Below are 18,365 nucleotides of genomic sequence, written 5' to 3' on the forward strand. Positions count from 1 at the left end.
GACCTGCTGCTTGGCTGCCAGGACCCCTCCTGCGGTCACTGGACTAATAGCACATTCTCGGGCAAAGGTTAATACACAGACATATTGTTCCACATTTGAGGTCATCATCAAATCCATCCAACTCATCTGGTATCATTTGGTGCGTGAAATGCTGCTTGAACATTCACCACGCTGACAGTTCCCTTTTACACAGACATACTTTTTAAGCAGACTTTTAATCCCGTATAATTCGTCACCATGCACCTGATGTTTTACCTTGTGAGGAAAAATAAAAATCCTTAGGGACTGGTTTGAAGTTATTAATCTTCGCCCCCACACCTCCTCCTTACCCCTTTAACCCCCACTAAATCCAACCACCCACTGGAAGGACTAGCTGGCATGTGTTTGGAATAAAAATGTGTGAGGCCTTTTGTCTGCTTGTACCAAGCAAAAGCTTTGCCCTCAGACGGGAGAATAGGAGCTCAGGGAGAACAGATCTGTCTGCTCTCAGTAGGAAGAGCAATATATGGCTGCTTAAAGAGGAGCAAAAGAGGAAGAAGAAGGGGGAGACCATAGTCCCTTTCACCTGACGATGCACTAGGTATTTCATCAAACTTCCCAAGTGCTTCTTTTGCAGTTGTGATTTTACTAACGATTCCTCTTGCTATTACTAAAAATAATACATCTAAATTTCTTCAAATTCCTTCCACCAAGGATAAGGTGAGCTTGTAGGTCAAGAACGACTTAGACAGTAAGGTTAAGCCGCACTTTGAGTGGGAGTATTAACAAGTCTGAACTTGAAAAGGATTTATGGAGTTATGAGACAAAAACATACGGACTTTTCTGTCAGATTTTCACCCCCACAGTTTTTCTAACAGATCAGTGCTGCCAAAGTTGTCACTGGAGTTTTTCTTCCTGATATGGGCTTTGGCTGGAGCACCTGACATTTATAGACCTGAGAGGACTGTGGATTTTATACAGGTACCATCTGCTTTTAGATTTCACCTCCTTTCCATCACTGAAAACAGACTTGTGCATTGGAACCAAAAGGATTGACTTTGCACTGTAAAAAGTGTTTAGAATTGTTTATAGAGTCATGTGAATAAGAAAAAAAAAAAAAAAAAAAAAAACACGATTCAGTAGCTTATAGAGCCAATTTTAGCAGCAATAACTTGGATTAATGGTTTTCTGTATGCCTTTATTAATCTCTCACATCATCATGATCGTCGTGGAAAAATTACAACTTTGCTTCAGTTCATTGAGTTCATTTGTTTATGCACAGCTCAGGTCCCACATTCCAAAGGAATTTGACTGGATCATTGCAACGCTTTCTTTTTCGAGTACCCTGTTGGAAGTTTGTTGCTGTGCGTGAGATTGTATTGCATTGTGTTATCAAGTTTCAGCTAAGCTTTAACAATCGGACAGACAGTCTCACATTTGGCTCTGGAATACTTTGGTGTGCAGAGGAGTTCATGGCTGACTAAAGCTGACTACAAGGGGGCCAGGTCCTGTGGCTATAAAACAAGCTCAAATTATCAGCGCTCCACCACTGTGCTTGGTAGGTTTGAGGTCTGTGTGTGCTGCTGTACTGTATTTGTCTTTTCACCAAATGTGCCGCTGTTCATTGTGACCAAAAGCACTTTGTTCTTGTCTGCCCAAAGGATATTGTTCAAGAAATCTTGGGATTTTTTAGGCAAGGCAAGGCAAGTTTATTTATATAGCACAATTCAACAACAAGGTGATTCAAAGTGCTTTACAGAGACATTAAAAAACAAAAACAATAAAAAGCATGATTTAAAATTGATTAAAAAACAGTAGATAAAATCAGAACAGTAGATAAAATCAGTAGTTAAAATATAAGTTTTGAAATTTAAGCTTAAAAGTGTGGATTTGGTGCTTTATTCAAATGCAGCTGAGAACAGGTGAGTCTTCAACCTGGATTTAAATAAACTGAGTGTTTCAGCTGATCTGAGGCTTTCTGGGAGTTTGTTCCAGATGTAAGGAGCATAAAAGCTGAATGCAGCTTCTCCGTGTCTGGTTCTGACTCTGGGAACTGATAAAAAAAAAAAACGGATCCAGATGACCTGAGGGATCTGGAAGGGTCATACTTGGTCAGGAGGTCACTGATGTATTTTGGTCCTAAACCATTCAGAGCTTTATAGGCCAGCATCAGAACTTTAAAGTCTATCCTCTGACGGACAGGCAGCCAGTGTAAAGACCTCAGAGCTGGACTGATGTGGTCCACTTTTCTGGTCTTAGTTTAGGTGCAACACTGCAAACCAAAGCCGAGTCATGGTATTTTAGAGAGGAGGCTTTCTCTTGGCAACAATGAATACTTGTTCAGTTTTATCTCAATGCACTGTCATGAACTTTAACATTTAACTTGCTCACTGAGGTCTGCACTGCAAATTATCTGGTGCTTGCCATGATTTAAAATCCTATTTTTAGACAGGCCAGATTATTTGTCTTGTTTTAAAAAAAGATTTACTTGTTTCTAAGTCTGGATTTTAGATAATAAACTTAAATTGAGAATAACCATATAATTGTGTCTATATTAGTACAGAAATCCAGAAATGGGAAGAATAACTCTTAAAATAGCCTACATTAGGTCTCTCACCAGATGTCTCTCAAAATATCACTTGTTTCAAGATAGAGTGACAAACTCAATTTGCTTGATTTAGGAAATTCACAAAAGGCACCTGTTGAAAATATGATTTATTCAAAATCATGTCTGACTTCAAAGTTGTACATATAAGGGAAAAAAATTAATCACAATTTATGATACAAATCACATTTCAAAGACAGCTGTTTGTCCCAGCATGCCAGCATTATGTGGTACAACATTGACATTGGTTTAGCGAACATTTAATGACTGTCAACTGATATCATCACAAACTACACTAAGCCAATACTTGGTGCAACCCTAATCTTAAGGGTGATTTCTATGGGAAATAATATCAGAAAGACTGTATTTGATTGGCACAAACACACTGTCCCTAAAACTAATAGAAAAGTATGAAGTATAATCAATGAGCTCATGGGCTAATTCTGTAGCTTGAGCAACAATGGGCACAGTTACTTCATATGCCAATAAGTCTTCATTTAAATTCAAAGTTTCATAGCGTTGGTACTCAAAAGCAATAAAAGATGAGTCAATCAAAAAGATATCCTTTATCAGTCCAAACACAGGGAAAGTGCCATCCACATCTGCAATAATCATGGACTTCCCAGCAATGTATTTATTGCCATTTAGAACATACCATTTCACTGAGACAACAGACTGCATGACATCTATTCCAAAAATTCTTTAATTTTTTTCCTAACATATTCATTATTTTTAACAGCTGATACTGGCCCGAATTCCTTTTCTTTCGCAAAAATAGGATGTTCAGTGCCTATTTCATTTTGACAACACTCAAGAAATTGATTGTGGTTTGCAAGGGATTTACAAACATTTTTAAAATTTAACTTAGAAGCCCACTGTTTAAAATAGGAGTGCTTTGCCTCAAAGCGCATGCACATACTCCTTATTAAAGGTCCAAGGGATAAGATTTGACTGGGAAGATGCAACATATAATGTTGCTTAGGTATTATATTGGCTTCGGGAAAAAGTTGCTTGAACTGATACAGGTGTTCTTCAATCATACTTCTCAGTTGCAATACAGTTTGTAAAGAAATAATGGGAGCAAGAACTATTTGAACTATCATAATTAACTTTCTAATAAATACAACATACTCACTCTCCACACCATACAAAAGAAAAAGTAATATTTTTAAAAGAATTAGCATCTGTCCACAAGACTGTTTCAATTTGTTGTCGTTAGCCACTAAAGTGCCAAAGGTAATAGGACATGGTTTATCCCGTATTTCAAGAGGTGAGTAAGGAAAATTTTGAATGTCTGAATTAAACTTGTCTAATTCCAATTGTCCTGAGAGAATTAGGTGTTTTAATACAAATTTAACTTCCATTGATGCAACACCTTCAAAAATAACATGCATTATGTCCTGTGGAGTTTGTTTGATCAGGTCAAATGCAGGAACATCAACTACTCTGCTTCTTCTATTAATTCCATAAGTAGTTTTGAGGGACGCTTTCAATAAATCTGTGCTTGCTTTATCTATTTCAAAACACTGCCTCATATGTTTCTCCAGAGTTCTTTGAACAAACTTCTTCTCCTCAAAAACACTTTGCATATCATCAAAGTTGCATTCACAGTGTCTACATTTGCTATAAGCAAAACCAATCCCTTCTTTAAAGCCAGCAATCTCATGCTGGGCTAGCGTGTCTCCGCAAATGGCTATAACAGCACCAAACAATTCAATTTCACCATTTGACATTTCAATCCTTACACCATTGTAAAGCAGTGATAGATCTTGAAGTATTCTTTTCAGTACAACATCAATACCCCACTGAGAAATGTCATTTGCTTTAGCAATAGCAAGAAGTCGTATTGCAGCTAACTTTGACCTAAATTTTGGATCAATATTTCCTAAAGTATAATAAAACATGACCAATTTGTTTGCAGAAGCATGGGACCCTAAGGGGTTACATATTTCAATTTCATCTGTGTACAGTATTAATTGCAATGCATTTGGCCTCTGAGAAAACAAGGGGTGAGATGTAAAGAGGGACCCGTCTCTAAAATCATAGAAGAATCCCTCTCTGCTTCTTTGTGGTGCAGTGTTCAACATGGTAAAGATTCTCTCATTAGTCATTAACTGCTTTAGACTTTCAATTAATGGTACATAGTAAAAACTTTTGTTCCTTATGGACATGACCCTTGAAAGACCTTGCTTTACCCAACATATCTTCTGGGATACTACTACTTCCTCTGCGTTGACTGGACAGAACATTTCCCCTATGGCTCTACTCTGTCCATATGCAATGGTGGAGAAAGGATCCATGAATTTATCAAATGTAGCCAAAGCCTCATCTTGAAGCTGAGTGGTTCCCTCGGCATTATCTTCAAACACTGTCTTCATTCTTTCCTTGAGCGTATCCAAAAGAACAGCCTGATACTGTTGCACTCCTGAGATGATATGTTTGACCGTTCTCTGTGAAAACATTTGAAACAAAAGTAACTTATTCTGCATTTATATAAAAAAAATAATAATTCTGAATTCCATTATGAACAAGTAAGACATTGATTGCCTTATGTAATGTATTGATCCATTAAGACTATAACATACCTGTGATAAGTGGCACTGTTCTTGAACACTGATAGCAAAAGCTGCAGCAGATCTGGTAATATCATGTCTGGTAAAGGATGTTGTAGCAACAGCTTCTTCCTTTAGAGCAGAAAAACAAAGTTACTCCAAACTCCTGGCCAATTATAGAAATTCTTACATAACAGGTATAATCAGTTACACCTAATGATTGGTCCACTAAAAAACAAAGTGCATGACAGTGACTAGTGTTACAGTTGTGAATATTCAATATAATATAAGATAATATAATATTCATTCTTTGGAATAAAGAAAAAAGAAATGGAAAAGAAATCAAAGACAAAGAAACAATAAAAAAGGGGTTGTCCATTGTTTTGATGAGGCTAGGGATTGGATTCATGAGAATAAGATTTTATCTTTTTAAATAATGAATTTTTGTTCGCACTTAGATATTAGTTTCTTTACATGTTTGTTGTATTTATTAAATTATTTATGTATTTTTAAATCACGTAATTTAGATTTGCACTTAGAATTTATGTTAGTATTAGTATATGGATATATTTTATTGTATGCATTTATTAATTAATTTAATTTTCAAGAAAATCATTCTTATCCATGTTTTGGCAGTATTTCTGGCCAACAGATTTTTTTACAGTGCTTCCAAATACTCTGTGTCTTACCTGAAACCGTATTCACCACTTATAATTCCTACGAGATACCTAAATTGCTGCCACATTGAACGATTTAAGCGCGCTGAGAGTGTCTTTGATGCAAACTTCACCAGGAGACATGCCAGCCGCAGAGTGTGTGCCTTCTCCGGCTGCAGCATAGCCTGTACTATCTACACTGAACTGCTATTCTGTTTATTTATTTTTTATTTCATCCTGCAGGATGAAATTGTGATTTAAAATCCAACCATAGTGGAAATCGCTTGTAACAGTTTGAAGAACAATATCTAGCGATATAATATCGCGAGATCTCGTTAAATTTCTCTTGATTAAAAATGGAGAAAAGGATTAAAAGTAATATAGGACCAAATACGAGGAGTTAGACATAGCTAAATTTGTCATCAGAAGCCACACTACATTTTATTTAGTTTAACACTTACCGTGATCGGGCTGTCAACAACCTGAGGCTCCTGCACTTCAGGCAAAGATCCACCAGTTGATATTTCCACGGTGCTGGTTGTTGTTGCAGTACTACAGTTGGCAAAGACTGAAACACCAAAATTTTCCGATCCTAAAGAGTGGGATGTTGGGGGGATCCTCCATCCTCTTGGTGGGCTTCCATTCGTCAAATACAGAGGGTGCGTCCGTTTAATGTGGCGAAAGAATGAGTTAAAAACTCTGAAATCTTGTCCACAGCCATCTATTCCACAGTAAACCCAAAAATCCTGCCTTCGACCATGAGCTGCATTTATGTGGCTAAGGAGCACCTTCAGAGTTAAAGAAACAAAGATAAAACAGATCATACATCTCCAGAGCGCCATGGTGAACTGTTTTCGCGCTGTAGCAATGCAGCTTTACTTTACCGCTCTCCACTGAAGGCCACAGATGAGAGTGTGGGACCATGGGAAAGGTAGGCGATTTTAAAAATATATGTATCCTTAATTATCCAATTTTTCAGGTTTAAATTACATCAGTTATATTTATTTTTAGGCAATAAGTGTTTAAGACTGAATTTATATTTTTTTTTCTTTTTTTTTACTTAAAAAAATTTAAATATAAATAATTTTCTGCATGCGCATTCTCAGTTCCTGTCGTGATGTTACTTTCACGCGGGACAAACTCTTTTCCCCTGCTTTGTTAACCATCAGGACCGTTACGAAGATCAAAATTATTTATCTAAACAAAGCGAACAGTAATTTAAGGTTGGTAACATTAAGTTGATTTGAAAAATACTATGGTACAATGGTGTTATTAAGATAAAGTCGTGTTTTGTGAGGGCTGCTGCTAGTTAGCAATCTAGCTAATGTGTTAACTTTAGCTAAATGATCTTATTTAAGCTGTAGGATATTTCCAGGTACTGTGAGTGGAGGCTTTGGAACAAACTAGAGAACTGCTGTCACGGCATGGACAAGTTTGATGATGCCATACTGTCTGTGTTGCAGGGTAAGTCTTATTTTTCAGTTATTTTGGTACGTTAGCTAAGCAGCCTTAGCATCTGTTAGCATCATTTCTGAAACTTAGAGCTAGGATTGTACTCTACTCTGAACTTTATCCACATTATAGCCTTGAGCTGTCTTTGCCTAAATAGACTTGGAACATCATTCTTGAAGACACCCAAAAATAGTTTTATTGCATTCCCAAATATTTGATAAACTGTTTTAAGTTTGACATTTTATCCTGTTAATATTACTTATTGCTAAAATACATTTACTGACAAAAAATGACCTCAATATGTTATAAGCCACGCCCAGGAAAAGAGAAATAAATATCACTTTTGAAGTTGTTTTTCTCTTTTACAGCTGCGAATATTGATGAGGAAACTTTGAGAAGCTTTACCCGGGATGACCTAAAGGATCTTTTTCCGGGCCATGAAAATTTCTTCCGTAGAAAGAAGATTTGGGATTTTATCAGCCAAAAGGTAAATACACATTATACCACTAAGAAGATGATTACTGTCCATATTGTCTAGCATTAATTTGCCTAATTGTGTATTTTTGTTTATATCCCACAACTGTTATAGTTTAAGAGTACTGACCAAGATGCCAACACTTTCCATCGAAGCGAGAGTAACCCCTTAGGCTTTGATGTGTCACAATGTCAGCCTCAAACTTCCACTCCCATTTCCTACACTGCGGCCAAAAAAATGAAAATGCCAGACCCACCAGAGTATGTGGTGTATACAGATTCAGAGTTGGACATGGTGCGCAGTCAGTACTTTGCATTGCTCCACAGTGGAAAGGAAAAGGACTGTAGGATGTCGAAGGAGCTCTGTTGCAGACTTGTAAGGAACACAGTCACCAGCATGGTTGCAATCCTCCGTGCTAGTCCCATGGGGAAAGAAGTAACATACCCCTCCAAACTCGAAATGAGAGCAATGTCACAGAAGATTGTCGACTATTACCCCATGTTACGTGATGCTGACACACACATGCCATACGTAAGTCATTCTTTACCCACTACAATATCTAAAATTGAGTGAGATAATAAAAGGATGTACAAAAATATATTATTTTACCACAGCTGACCATCTACACCAAACTGTACAAACGACTCCAAAATATGAAGTCTCCAAGGAAGAGGCAGGGCTCCATGCCACAACGAGGCAGGCCCAGGAAGACTCTTTTCAGCTCAGATGACACAGACAATGGGACTGAAGGTGACCTAAGTGGTGAAGCAAGTGGTTCAAGTGACTATACCATACTTCTTGAGAGCAATGATGACCTCAGCGAGGATAACTCAAATGCAGGTGTGTACTTTGGTCTGCTGTACTAATGACTTTTGGACATCTAAAACTTCAAAGAGACCACCCATTCTGTTCATCTTCTGTTTTTTCCTCAGAGAAAGAATCCCAATTGCCGCTACCCTCCACTGTACCAACTACGTCAAACAATACTACGCTGGCTTTACCACTATTATTCAAGTCAGCCTCATGCTCTGCACCCAGGCCTGATATAGGTCCTTCAACTGCACCTCCAGATGATGTTGTTGGTAAGTCCACCATCACCCTTATCTACCTCTCAGTCTGACTGTTCCTATTACAGCTCTTTCCAAAATATGGTTGAAGCAATGAACCCCGTTCTAAGTGTTGCTCAAATTTTGGACCTGGAGTTTGAGGCCAGACGAGCTTTTATTGACGCAGATGTTACAAGGGAAGAAGACAGGCCTAGAAAAATACTTGAAGCATACCCGTGCTTCAAAGACATACGAAATGTAAGTTCAACTACCTTCAGTTAAATTTCTTTGCTTTCTCTGGATAGGTTTAGTTAGTTCTTGACTAACTGAGCACAACTTTGTCATAGGCGATGGATGAACTGCGTCGCATCATTGGTGGCTCCAACTGCAAATACAAAGATCAAATGAAGGGTCGATGGGCAGAGTTTTGTTCGAAGGTGCAGTTCTATGGCATTTGGAAGAAGGTCCTGAAACCTCCTCTCCCCTTGGATGTACGTGGAGGTAAGTGGCCTTTGCATACATTAAATCCATACATCAGATATGTTCGGATTGCTTTGTTGAGATACTTTTCTCCGTTCACAGTGGATTTTACTGTCACTCTCTTCAATGCACTTCCATCTCTTTTTCCTTCAAAAACTACACCACCAAAGCGGCTGGGAAGTGCCAGTGAGGCTCTCCTTCATATCCTCAAGGTGCGAACAGCTGCAATACCAGCCACTGTAACTTGTACTCTATTTACTTGTATTGTTATTATTAATATTATTATTTTGCTTTTCCTGCTTAATAAGAGTGGATTGAAGTTCAATTCAGCAGGGATTAAATTACTCCTTAGTCAGGATTTCTTAATTGTTATTCAAAACCTACTCCAGAGAGGCAGCACAGAGCAAAAGCACATTGCAGTTAGGATACAAGTAGAAGCAGTGAAATGATATATTTAAAAAGGCCTTCAAAAACTAGAATATGTAACAAAGTTAAAAGAAATAGTTTTAAAAAACAAATGAGAAAAAAAGCACAAATAGACATGATAAAAATGCTGCAAACTAGAGAAAATTCATGCTCAGAATTAATACACAGCAAAATCTCCAGTGTTAAATTAACACTTTTGACAGTGTTATATGTTTAAAAGTAACCTAGTCAGTTTTGAAGATTAACAAAGGCTAACACTGAGCAGTGCTGATTTTCTAACACAGGAAAATAAATCAAAATGTTAGAAATATTCCAGTGTTAGAAAATCAGCACTGCTCAGTGTTAGCCTTTGTTAATCTTCAAAACTGACTAGGTTACTTTTAAACATATAACACTGTCAAAGTGTTAATTTAACACTCAACAGTGTTGTATTTAACACTCAGAGGTGTGGACCCATATAGACACTCTCTAGTGTTAATTTAACACTGGAGATTTTGCTGTGTACATTTCCAAAATTTCATATTCATGATATTTTATATTTATTTCTTCTATTCCAACAGTAAATCAGTTGGAGCATTCTAAACTGTTGATATTGCTTTTTGTGTCTTAAGCTGTTTGGATGCACAGCAACCCTTTCATTTAAAATCTTGAAGAATTTGTCCTTTTTTTGTGCTTTTCTAGCCGGGTGAAGATGCAATGCTATACCTGGAGAAGCGGCCTCTCTTTTCCCCAGTGCTGCTTTTTGATGGAACAACCAGCATTGTTGCTGTAGGAAACATACCAGTGACCACTCTCCCCTTGGAGGATTTCTGGGAAGGAATGTTGGTGTTGATGGCATATTACTACACCTTGCACTTAACATACCCAAAATGTGTTGCAACGGTCCTCTCTGTCATACAAACTGAGGTAATCACTGATGCCATCCATGATCAAGATGCCACTAGTGCATATAAGAAAGCAATAGCTGAGTGGAAGTCGTTCTTTGAAAAATAGGTGAATACCAAGCAGGATTTTATCAGGTCATTTGCAGTTTGTTTAGTTTTGTAGTACGTTTGTACAACTTTGTTCCTAATTTGCCTAGCAATGTCCTGAGAAACGGCTTTACTTAAGATGCTTTACAAATGAAAGTTGTTGTTTTTTCTTAGTGACACTTTACCTGAGGCATGTAAAGTTTTAAGTCAGTAATGCCATTATTTACAACATTGTGAGACTATGTGACTGTCACAAAAGTTTAAGGCCAAAAATGTAATTTCTTTTCTCTGTTTAGGCCTTTTAAAGGGTTGATTTAGACTTTTAGGGATTGTGCAGCAGCCCTATATTGTTTAAAAAAAGGATTTTGTTCTCATGAGAGAAATAAATGTTGACATATATCACTCTTGTCCTGGTTGTGATTTCAGTAGAAGCCAAGGAGTATTCTAGGAAAAAGGTCTGTTTTAAGGTTTTTTTGCCTGGATTTAATATCGATTTGGCTCTATTTTAAGATAAGCCAACCTGAATCAAGAAACAAATTAATCATACTTCACTAATATTGAGTAGTTTTTCATAGTATTAGAACTATTTTTCTCATTGCAGTGCATTCATTTGCTGCAAGTAAGAATTCAAAACATAAAAAAAGACTGTAATTTAGCATATTTAACTTACTTTTGGGACTTGATATCAAGTAATTTTATCTTAAATTGAGCTTTTTAAAGCTTATTTTAACCCTCTTCAATTCTCAAATGTGTTCTTTTATTTCTGGATTAAAAAATCTTATTTCAAGATTTCTTATTAAGTAAAATAAACTTGCTGCATGGACAGATAATTTCACTTGTTTTCAGTGCCTTTTGTATCAAATGTAGTATTTATTTCCTAAATATAGACTAGCCATTTTTGCAGTGTGTAGAGTCTGAGATGTAGTTTTCAGGTTGTTTACAGTTCTAAGCATTACATGGTCTGACCCTGGGATTCATTTTTCTAGATTGTACACTCCTGGGAAGATTGTGACATGGTGTTAACACACACTTGAATGCGTATAAACACAAATGGCAACGTAAAGCTTGTGTTTTTTATAGAGGTGCTCAGACTCAGTGGTGATCAGTTAATCAAGTGTATTTGATTAACAGCACCTCGCTGCTTACAATAAGTACTTAGCTTCTCACAGACTCCTTTCTTTTTTACCTGACTGTTATACAGAAACTTCAGTGTTCTGAACAATGGTCTTACTCAGGTTTTGCACATACCCGTATTTTCACGACCATAAGACGCACCGTACTAAAAGGCGCAGTCTCAGTTATGTGTGCCATTACTGTATTTAACACACACACACACACACACACACACACACACACACACACACACACACACACACACACACACACACACACACATAAGGCGCACCTGATTATAGGTATGCGTATTTAAAAATGAAGCAGGAGCAAAACTGAGTTTGGTACTCACATTTTTATTACCGGTAATTGTCATCAATCAAACCCATCGAAGTCCTCATCCTCTGTGTCTGAATTGAACAGCTGCGCTAAATCTCCATCAAACATTCCAGGTTCACTTTCTTCACTGTCAGAGTCACTTTCCGTGCCGTGCGGCTCCTCGGAAATGATGCCGGCTTTTGCGAAAGCTCGAACAACAGTGCCAGCAGACATGTTAGCCCAAGCATCTACAATCCATTCGCAAATTGTGGCGTAACTCGCCCGGCGCTGCCTTCCACTCTTAGTGAAACTGTGGTCCCCATCGGTCATCCATCGCTCCCAGGCCGCTCGCAGCCTTACTTTGAACGGGCGGTTCACACCGATGTCCAGCGGTTGGAGTTGCTTTGTCAGGCCTCCCGGAATGACAGCAAGCTCACAGTTCATTTGTTTCACTAGTTTTTTCACATCGGCTGTGAGATGGGCACGCATAGAGTCACAGATCAACAGCGATGGTGATGCGTGGAAAAAACCACCTGGTCTCCTTACATACACCTCCCTCAGCCACTCTTTCATCATTTCCTCATCCATCCAGCCCTTTTCATTTGCCTTAATGATGATTCCTGCTGGAAACTTCTCTTTAGGCAAAGTCTTTCTCTTAAAAATCACCATAGGCGGCAGTTTCTGTCCATTAGCATGGCAGCCAAGCACAACAGTGAAAGAAGACTTTTCGTGCCCCGTTGTGCGTATCGCTACCGTGCTGGTCCCCTGCTTCTCCACAGTGTGACTCACCGGGATGTCAAAAGTGAGCGGCACCTCGTCCATGTTAGTGATGTGGCTGGGCTGGATGTGTTTGTCGGCGATGTGTTTGCTGCAGTAGGAGCGGAAGATGGCCAGCTTTTCATTACCGGTATAATCCGCTGGAAGTTGCTGCGCTACCGTAGTCCTGGTCCGGATGGAAAAATGGCAGCGTTTCATGAAACGAAAGCACCAAGACGGACCTCCTCGGAAATGTTCAATTTCCATTTCTTCTGCTAGCGAAACCGCTTTTAGTCGAATGGTGACCGTCGAAACGCTTCTCCCGCTCGTTCTTTGCTCGATGATCCACCGCTCGAGTCTTTCCTCCAACTCGGGCCACCTCGCCTTATGTCCGCGGAAACTCAGCTGCGTCTTCTTGACCTGTCGGAGCTTGTTTTCCAGCTTCCTCCACTTGCGAACCATCGATTCGTTAATCTTAAATTCTCTCGCGGCTGCTCGATTTCCATGTTCCTCCGCATAGCTGATGGCCTTCAGTTTAAACTGTGCTTCATAAGCGTGTCTCTTTGCCATTTTCAGGGTTGTTAAAACAACGATGTTCCACATAATGCACATACCTGACCTTTTATACAGGTATGTGCGATTGTCCGGTATATACGAGCAACGCCCACACTTCACCCTTTAGCGTTCTCATGGTGTTCTCTACTACGTCCTCCTTACAACACACAGGGCGCACTGCACTATAGGGCGCGCCACACTTTTTAAAGAAAATCTAAGGCTTTTATGTGCGCCTTATAGTTGCGAAAATACGGTAGGTATGATTTTGGGCTGAGTAAAGATGAATAGCTTCTCATTACAACTGCATCATTTGCAGTTGGTATCATTTTCTCATGGCTTATTTCCTTTTTCTAACTTTTTGTATATGCATCCTTCATTTTACTGATTTATCTATACTATTAGGACCAGGTTTTTGGACAATGGTATGTTTTAATGTCTTAATGCATGCTTGATCATCCAGGTAAGGAAATCACAGGAAGCTGTCAATGGAAGAATTGTTTTGTCACAGATCCCAGTGACGTCCTCAGCCTCAGCTGACTGCATATTTCCCTAATCTTATAAATATAGTATAGTATATTTGCTGTGAGATAACCTATACTGGAAAATACACACTGGCTAGAGGACAACATCACTGAAGAGTAACTTTGTGAGGCCAGGGCACTGAAACCTGGTCACGCCCAGTAGCTACTCTTTAAGTGATGAGGATGACATCCTGGGCAGGAAGGAACGCTGGTTTGAGTGGGGGGTCTTGTAGCCATTCTTAAACTCTCTCTGAATAGTACTCATGGCCATTGATCAATCGTTAAGATAATTTGCATATTAATGAACCTGAACCTGGCCTCATAGTCCATTGTTAGTCAGCGGTGCCAGTTTCTTATGCAAATTATGCACTTATGTTTACTAGGATAAACATAAATGATGAAACATTTCTCCCACTGAAGACACTTACAGAGCAACAGAATTCACTTTCTGGGACAATGACGCATTCTTTGTAATTTTGCCTTTTTGCAACACCGCGAACAATCTGCATGTGACTAAAGTGTAGATGTTCAGCTTCAATTCAAGTAGTTTACCAAAAGTGTATAATAGCTCTTCAGGAATTATAGCAAACACTTCTTTTTTAAAGTGTCATTGATCACAAACTTAAACCTAAATATATGTACACTGGCTTTTCTAAATAAGCAAATCCGAAAATACCCACAGTAAAGTTTTATTAGATGAATGCAGCTGAAATATATTTTCTCCTCTATTAAACTAGTGCTCTAAGGAAAGGAAGACCAAGAGGAAAATGGAAAACACAGCACAGGACACAGCCAACATGACGAGCGAAGAGGTTCTGTGTAGCCCCGTCGACCACAAGACCAGAAAGCGCCCTGGCTTCTCCAATCTCAAAGTACTAAAGCTATCTGTGATCAACACTCTGACACCTTTTTTATCCTGCTTTTGATCTCGGACTGCGGTTCATTCTGTTGATGCACTCAGTGTAAAGTGGCCCAGATAAAAATGCCAGTTAAAAGCGTAAAAGGCAGTAGGTGGTGCAGTTGTTAGCGCTGTCTCCTCACAGCAAGAAGGCTCTGGGTTTAAACTCTTACCCCGCTGGCACTGCTGCCTGTTTAGACTTGTTGTAGTTTCCTCTAAAGACATTCGGGTTTTGGTGAATCAGTGACACAAAATTGCCCATAACTGTAAATGTTTTTCTCTTCATGTGTCAGCCCTGCGCTAGGCAGGAAACCTGTCGTGCCTGTGCGCATCTCTCGCTAGAGTGAGCTCTAACAGCCTCCCCTTTTGACCCGGCACAGGCTAAAGATAGATGATAGGTGGATAAATGCTCAGAAAGCCAGATGCACATCTGTTTTCAGTTGATTGAACAACATTTTCAGAGATATGTTTTTCCCAAAGTAGGTAAAATCAAGCCAAGAGCTGATCTTGTGTTGTTACTGAAAATCTCAGCATGCCAAATTTCTGCTCTAAATGAGCTTTCGTCAGACACTTCTGTAGCTGCCCGGAGCTACGCTTTGCCTGATTACAGCAGTACACTGGAGTCATCATATTTCTGTTTTCATCCCTTTCTTTTTTCCATTAATTTTGAGACAGAATGTCAAAATTAAAAAAGCTTATTGTTGTTAACTGTGATGTCAAGACATTACACCAGATTTTGTGCACTGATTCAACACAACATAAGTTGTTGTTCAAGTTAAGAATAAAGGGGTAATGCAACATTAAACAAGGACCACAATTACACAGTAGAAGGTAGTGGAGACTCAGAAAAGGGGGCAGAATCATTTCCATGATTACACTATGACATCGTTTGGGTATGTAGACACATAGTCCTAGTTTTATCCAGAACATCTTTGCATTATTAGAATGTGAGTTTTTATATTGTCTTCTGTTTTCTGTCTTCCAGCTGTTTATTGTAGCGCTTTCCTTCGCCTATTTCTCCAAAGCCCTGACAGGAACCTACATGAAGAGCTCCATCACTCAGATAGAGAGGCGCTTTGACCTCTCCAGCACACACATCGGTCTCATAGATGGCAGTTTTGAGATGGGTAACATCAACCAGTTCATTTAAAAATAAACGCTTTGATGTTTTTTTTTGTGATACAGTGGAGAAAAAGTCATTCTTTTTGCTTACTTGATTTCAATCTTTTTTGGGGTGTGTGTGTAGGCAACTTGTTGTTTCTAGCTGTGGTCAGCCATTTTGGGGCTAAGCTGCACCGACCCAGACTCATCGCTGCGGGCTGTTTCCTCATGGCTGTGGGGGCGTTTCTCACTGGCCTCACACATTTCTTCATGGGACGGTACAGGTCAAATTTAAATGAGAAACTTCTATAAGCAAAAACGATGACAGAAGAAATTGACATGGACTTTTTGTTTGTTTTTTGCAGGTATAAGTATGACACGGTGATTCAGGTCTTTCAGAATGACAACCTGAGCATTGCTGCCTGTGTGGATCCTCTGAAAACACTAGATCACGTGCCAGAAATTCAAATAGAGCCTTCGTTGGAGGACAATAAAGGTAAGAGTGTGGAATACATGCCAGGATTAAATATAATTACAGATAGTAAAACATTCACTTTCACTATTTAGTGCAGTCAAATGCATTTCTGCTTTCTGCTGCAGCGGGTACAGTAAATACCTGTAAATAGGAGAGAATAGCATGGCAATGTCAGCTATTTATTGTTATTATTACTTATTTATTTATTGCTTAAAACTCATGGTTATTGTAGATTTTCTTTTACAAAAAAAACATGAAACTTTAACATGAAACCTTGTTAAACCTACTAACAACTCACCGGCCAATCAGCTCTCTCCTGGTGCATCTTTGTCACCAGGAATAAACAAAGACACAACAGCATGCACGTCCGCAACAATAAGCCCGGACGCAGACTCTAGAGCTAGCCAACGAGAGACGACTTTTAAAAAGAAAAGACTGAAAGGAGGCAGAATAATAAGAAAGCAGACATTTGTAATATTTATGGTAATGAATTCAGTTTGGCTCTGTGTGCCCATGTGTTTTTCAGTGTTTTTAGGAGCTCCTCTTGTTCCCATTAATTTTGGTCCCTGAGATGGGCTTTAGTTGCAATGTTGCTTCAGTCTCACTATTGTTAAACTATAATTAATTCTGCTTCTCACAAAACCATGTGATGCTCTCACAAAATGCAATCTATTGATCCTGTTCAGCTATTCAGATGAGACGTATTTGGAAAGAAATATAATGGAAGTCACGTACAATGTGGTGATATACAACAAGCCACTATTAAGATGGTACTGAATATCGGCAGATTTTATTCATGTCTTGTTTGACGTAGTCTCTGTAATGAAAAAGCAGATATAGCAGATATAGATGTAAAACTGTGTCTTTCTCATTTTCATGTAACTGGGCTTTTTCCTGTATAGAGGAATTTTTGGCCCCTCCACTCCCACTACTTGCATTGCTTTAATCAATTGGGCATATTGTGTTATATTTTCATAGTTCATTATTAACTCATTCACTGCCATTGACGTCTATAGCCGTCAATTGCAGTGAATGAGTCAATGGGTTTAACTCATTCACTGCCAATGGCTGGCAGTGAATGAGTTAACTATTATAAATATTTCATATTTTACTGAGTAAAGAATGTATTTTTTTGTGTACTAAATACTGAGAAAGAACCAGAAAAAACACTGGTGTGTCGTGAACAGGCTGAGGCTGTTAAGTCTGTAAAGCTCATTCAGAGCCAGGAAAATACTGGTGAACCTGATCAAGAGGATCCATGCAATATTTGGTGTGTTTTTTTATTGTAGTACGCATGCTCCATGTATAACTTTGATGCTGTGCGAGCCACTGTGTGTGAACTCTTTGTAACAAAATCAATATCACAGATTTCTAGTTTGTGTCATTATGCAGCCTGTGTGAGAGATTCTGGTTCCAGCATGTGGATCTACGTATTCCTGGGGAATGCTCTGCGGGGGATTGGAGAAACTCCAGTCACACCTCTTGGCATCTCCTACATCGATGACTTTGCTAAGGCGGAAAACTCCCCTTTTTATATTGGTAATATGGGGTTCAAAGGGATTTTAAAGTCTTCCACCTGACTTAAAATTTGTTAATTAATTAATAAATTCCTTTAAATGCCCTATAAGCCATGTGAGAATACACACATTCATCATTCCTGTATGTACAGCATTTTTATGCTGGTTAATGTGTGATTTTTATCAGGGTAAACCTACAATTAATCTCGTATTCAGTAAATTTAACTGAGGGTCAAGGAAATATCTCATTTTACACCCTATCCTTTAGATCAGGGGTCTCAAACCTGCCGCTCAGGGACCACTTGCGGCCCACCTCACCCCTACTTATGGCCCTTATATCAACATGAAGACATATAATGCAGTTTGGCCCTTGATGTTGTTTTATTAGGGAGGATGTGTTTGTTGTTAAGTGCAATGTTAAAATAAGTTCTTTAAAAAGCAAAAAATGATCTAATATGAAGGCAATATG

General features: G+C 38.7%; 3 protein-coding genes and 1 long non-coding RNA gene across 4 annotated transcripts in view; 2 read left to right on the plus strand and 2 right to left on the minus strand.

Moving 5' to 3' along the window:
* The first annotated feature begins 464 nt into the window (after positions 1–464).
* slco1e1 (solute carrier organic anion transporter family, member 1E1) overlaps positions 465–18,365 on the plus strand; it is a 31,050-nt gene continuing 13,149 nt past the window's right edge. Inside the window, exons 1-6 of the mRNA XM_085386713.1 lie at positions 465–580; positions 14,643–14,777; positions 15,789–15,930; positions 16,050–16,182; positions 16,270–16,400; positions 17,772–17,918. Of these exons, the coding sequence (XP_085242839.1) occupies positions 14,673–14,777; positions 15,789–15,930; positions 16,050–16,182; positions 16,270–16,400; positions 17,772–17,918 (658 nt within the window). The 5' untranslated portion in view covers positions 465–580; positions 14,643–14,672. The remainder of the gene's footprint in view (positions 581–14,642; positions 14,778–15,788; positions 15,931–16,049; positions 16,183–16,269; positions 16,401–17,771; positions 17,919–18,365) is intronic.
* LOC146650165 (uncharacterized) lies at positions 3,271–6,634 on the minus strand. The gene is made up of 3 exons (XM_085386133.1): positions 6,254–6,634; positions 5,170–5,268; positions 3,271–5,034 (listed from the first exon to the last, which is right to left on the minus strand). The coding sequence occupies exons 1-3, from the start codon at positions 6,632–6,634 to the stop codon at positions 3,271–3,273; spliced, it is 2,244 nt and encodes a 747-aa protein (XP_085242259.1).
* LOC146650166 (uncharacterized) lies at positions 7,183–10,765 on the plus strand. Its single transcript, XM_085387067.1, has 9 exons — positions 7,183–7,256; positions 7,613–7,731; positions 7,834–8,250; positions 8,334–8,559; positions 8,652–8,797; positions 8,835–9,023; positions 9,113–9,266; positions 9,348–9,457; positions 10,353–10,765. Exons 1-9 carry the CDS (start codon positions 7,217–7,219, stop codon positions 10,662–10,664), a joined length of 1,713 nt encoding a protein of 570 aa, XP_085243193.1. The 5' UTR covers positions 7,183–7,216; the 3' UTR covers positions 10,665–10,765.
* Positions 12,096–18,365, minus strand: part of LOC146650167 (uncharacterized) — a 63,942-nt gene continuing 57,672 nt past the window's right edge. The window contains exon 2 of the long non-coding RNA XR_014908164.1: positions 12,096–12,383. This is a non-coding gene — a long non-coding RNA (uncharacterized LOC146650167). The remainder of the gene's footprint in view (positions 12,384–18,365) is intronic.

The sequence above is a fragment of the Rhamphochromis longiceps genome, linkage group LG17 (genome assembly GCF_057381845.1).
Source record: "Rhamphochromis longiceps isolate RC_006_pf linkage group LG17, R_longiceps_female_GT1.1, whole genome shotgun sequence".
NCBI classification, from domain to species: domain Eukaryota; kingdom Metazoa; phylum Chordata; class Actinopteri; order Cichliformes; family Cichlidae; genus Rhamphochromis; species Rhamphochromis longiceps.

Coding starts and splice junctions, on each gene's coding strand:
- LOC146650165 (XM_085386133.1), bottom strand. CDS start 6,634: ATGGCGCTCTGGAGATGTATGATCTGTTTTATCTTTGTTTCTTTAACT. Junction 5,269..6,253: donor TTGTTGACAGCCCGATCACG/GTAAGTGTTAAA, acceptor TCTGCTCTAAAG/GAAGAAGCTGTTGCTACAAC. Junction 5,035..5,169: donor AACAGTGCCACTTATCACAG/GTATGTTATAGT, acceptor ATGTTTTCACAG/AGAACGGTCAAACATATCAT.
- LOC146650166 (XM_085387067.1), top strand. CDS start 7,217: ATGGACAAGTTTGATGATGCCATACTGTCTGTGTTGCAGG. Junction 9,267..9,347: donor CCCCTTGGATGTACGTGGAG/GTAAGTGGCCTT, acceptor CTCCGTTCACAG/TGGATTTTACTGTCACTCTC. Junction 9,458..10,352: donor CTCTCCTTCATATCCTCAAG/GTGCGAACAGCT, acceptor GTGCTTTTCTAG/CCGGGTGAAGATGCAATGCT.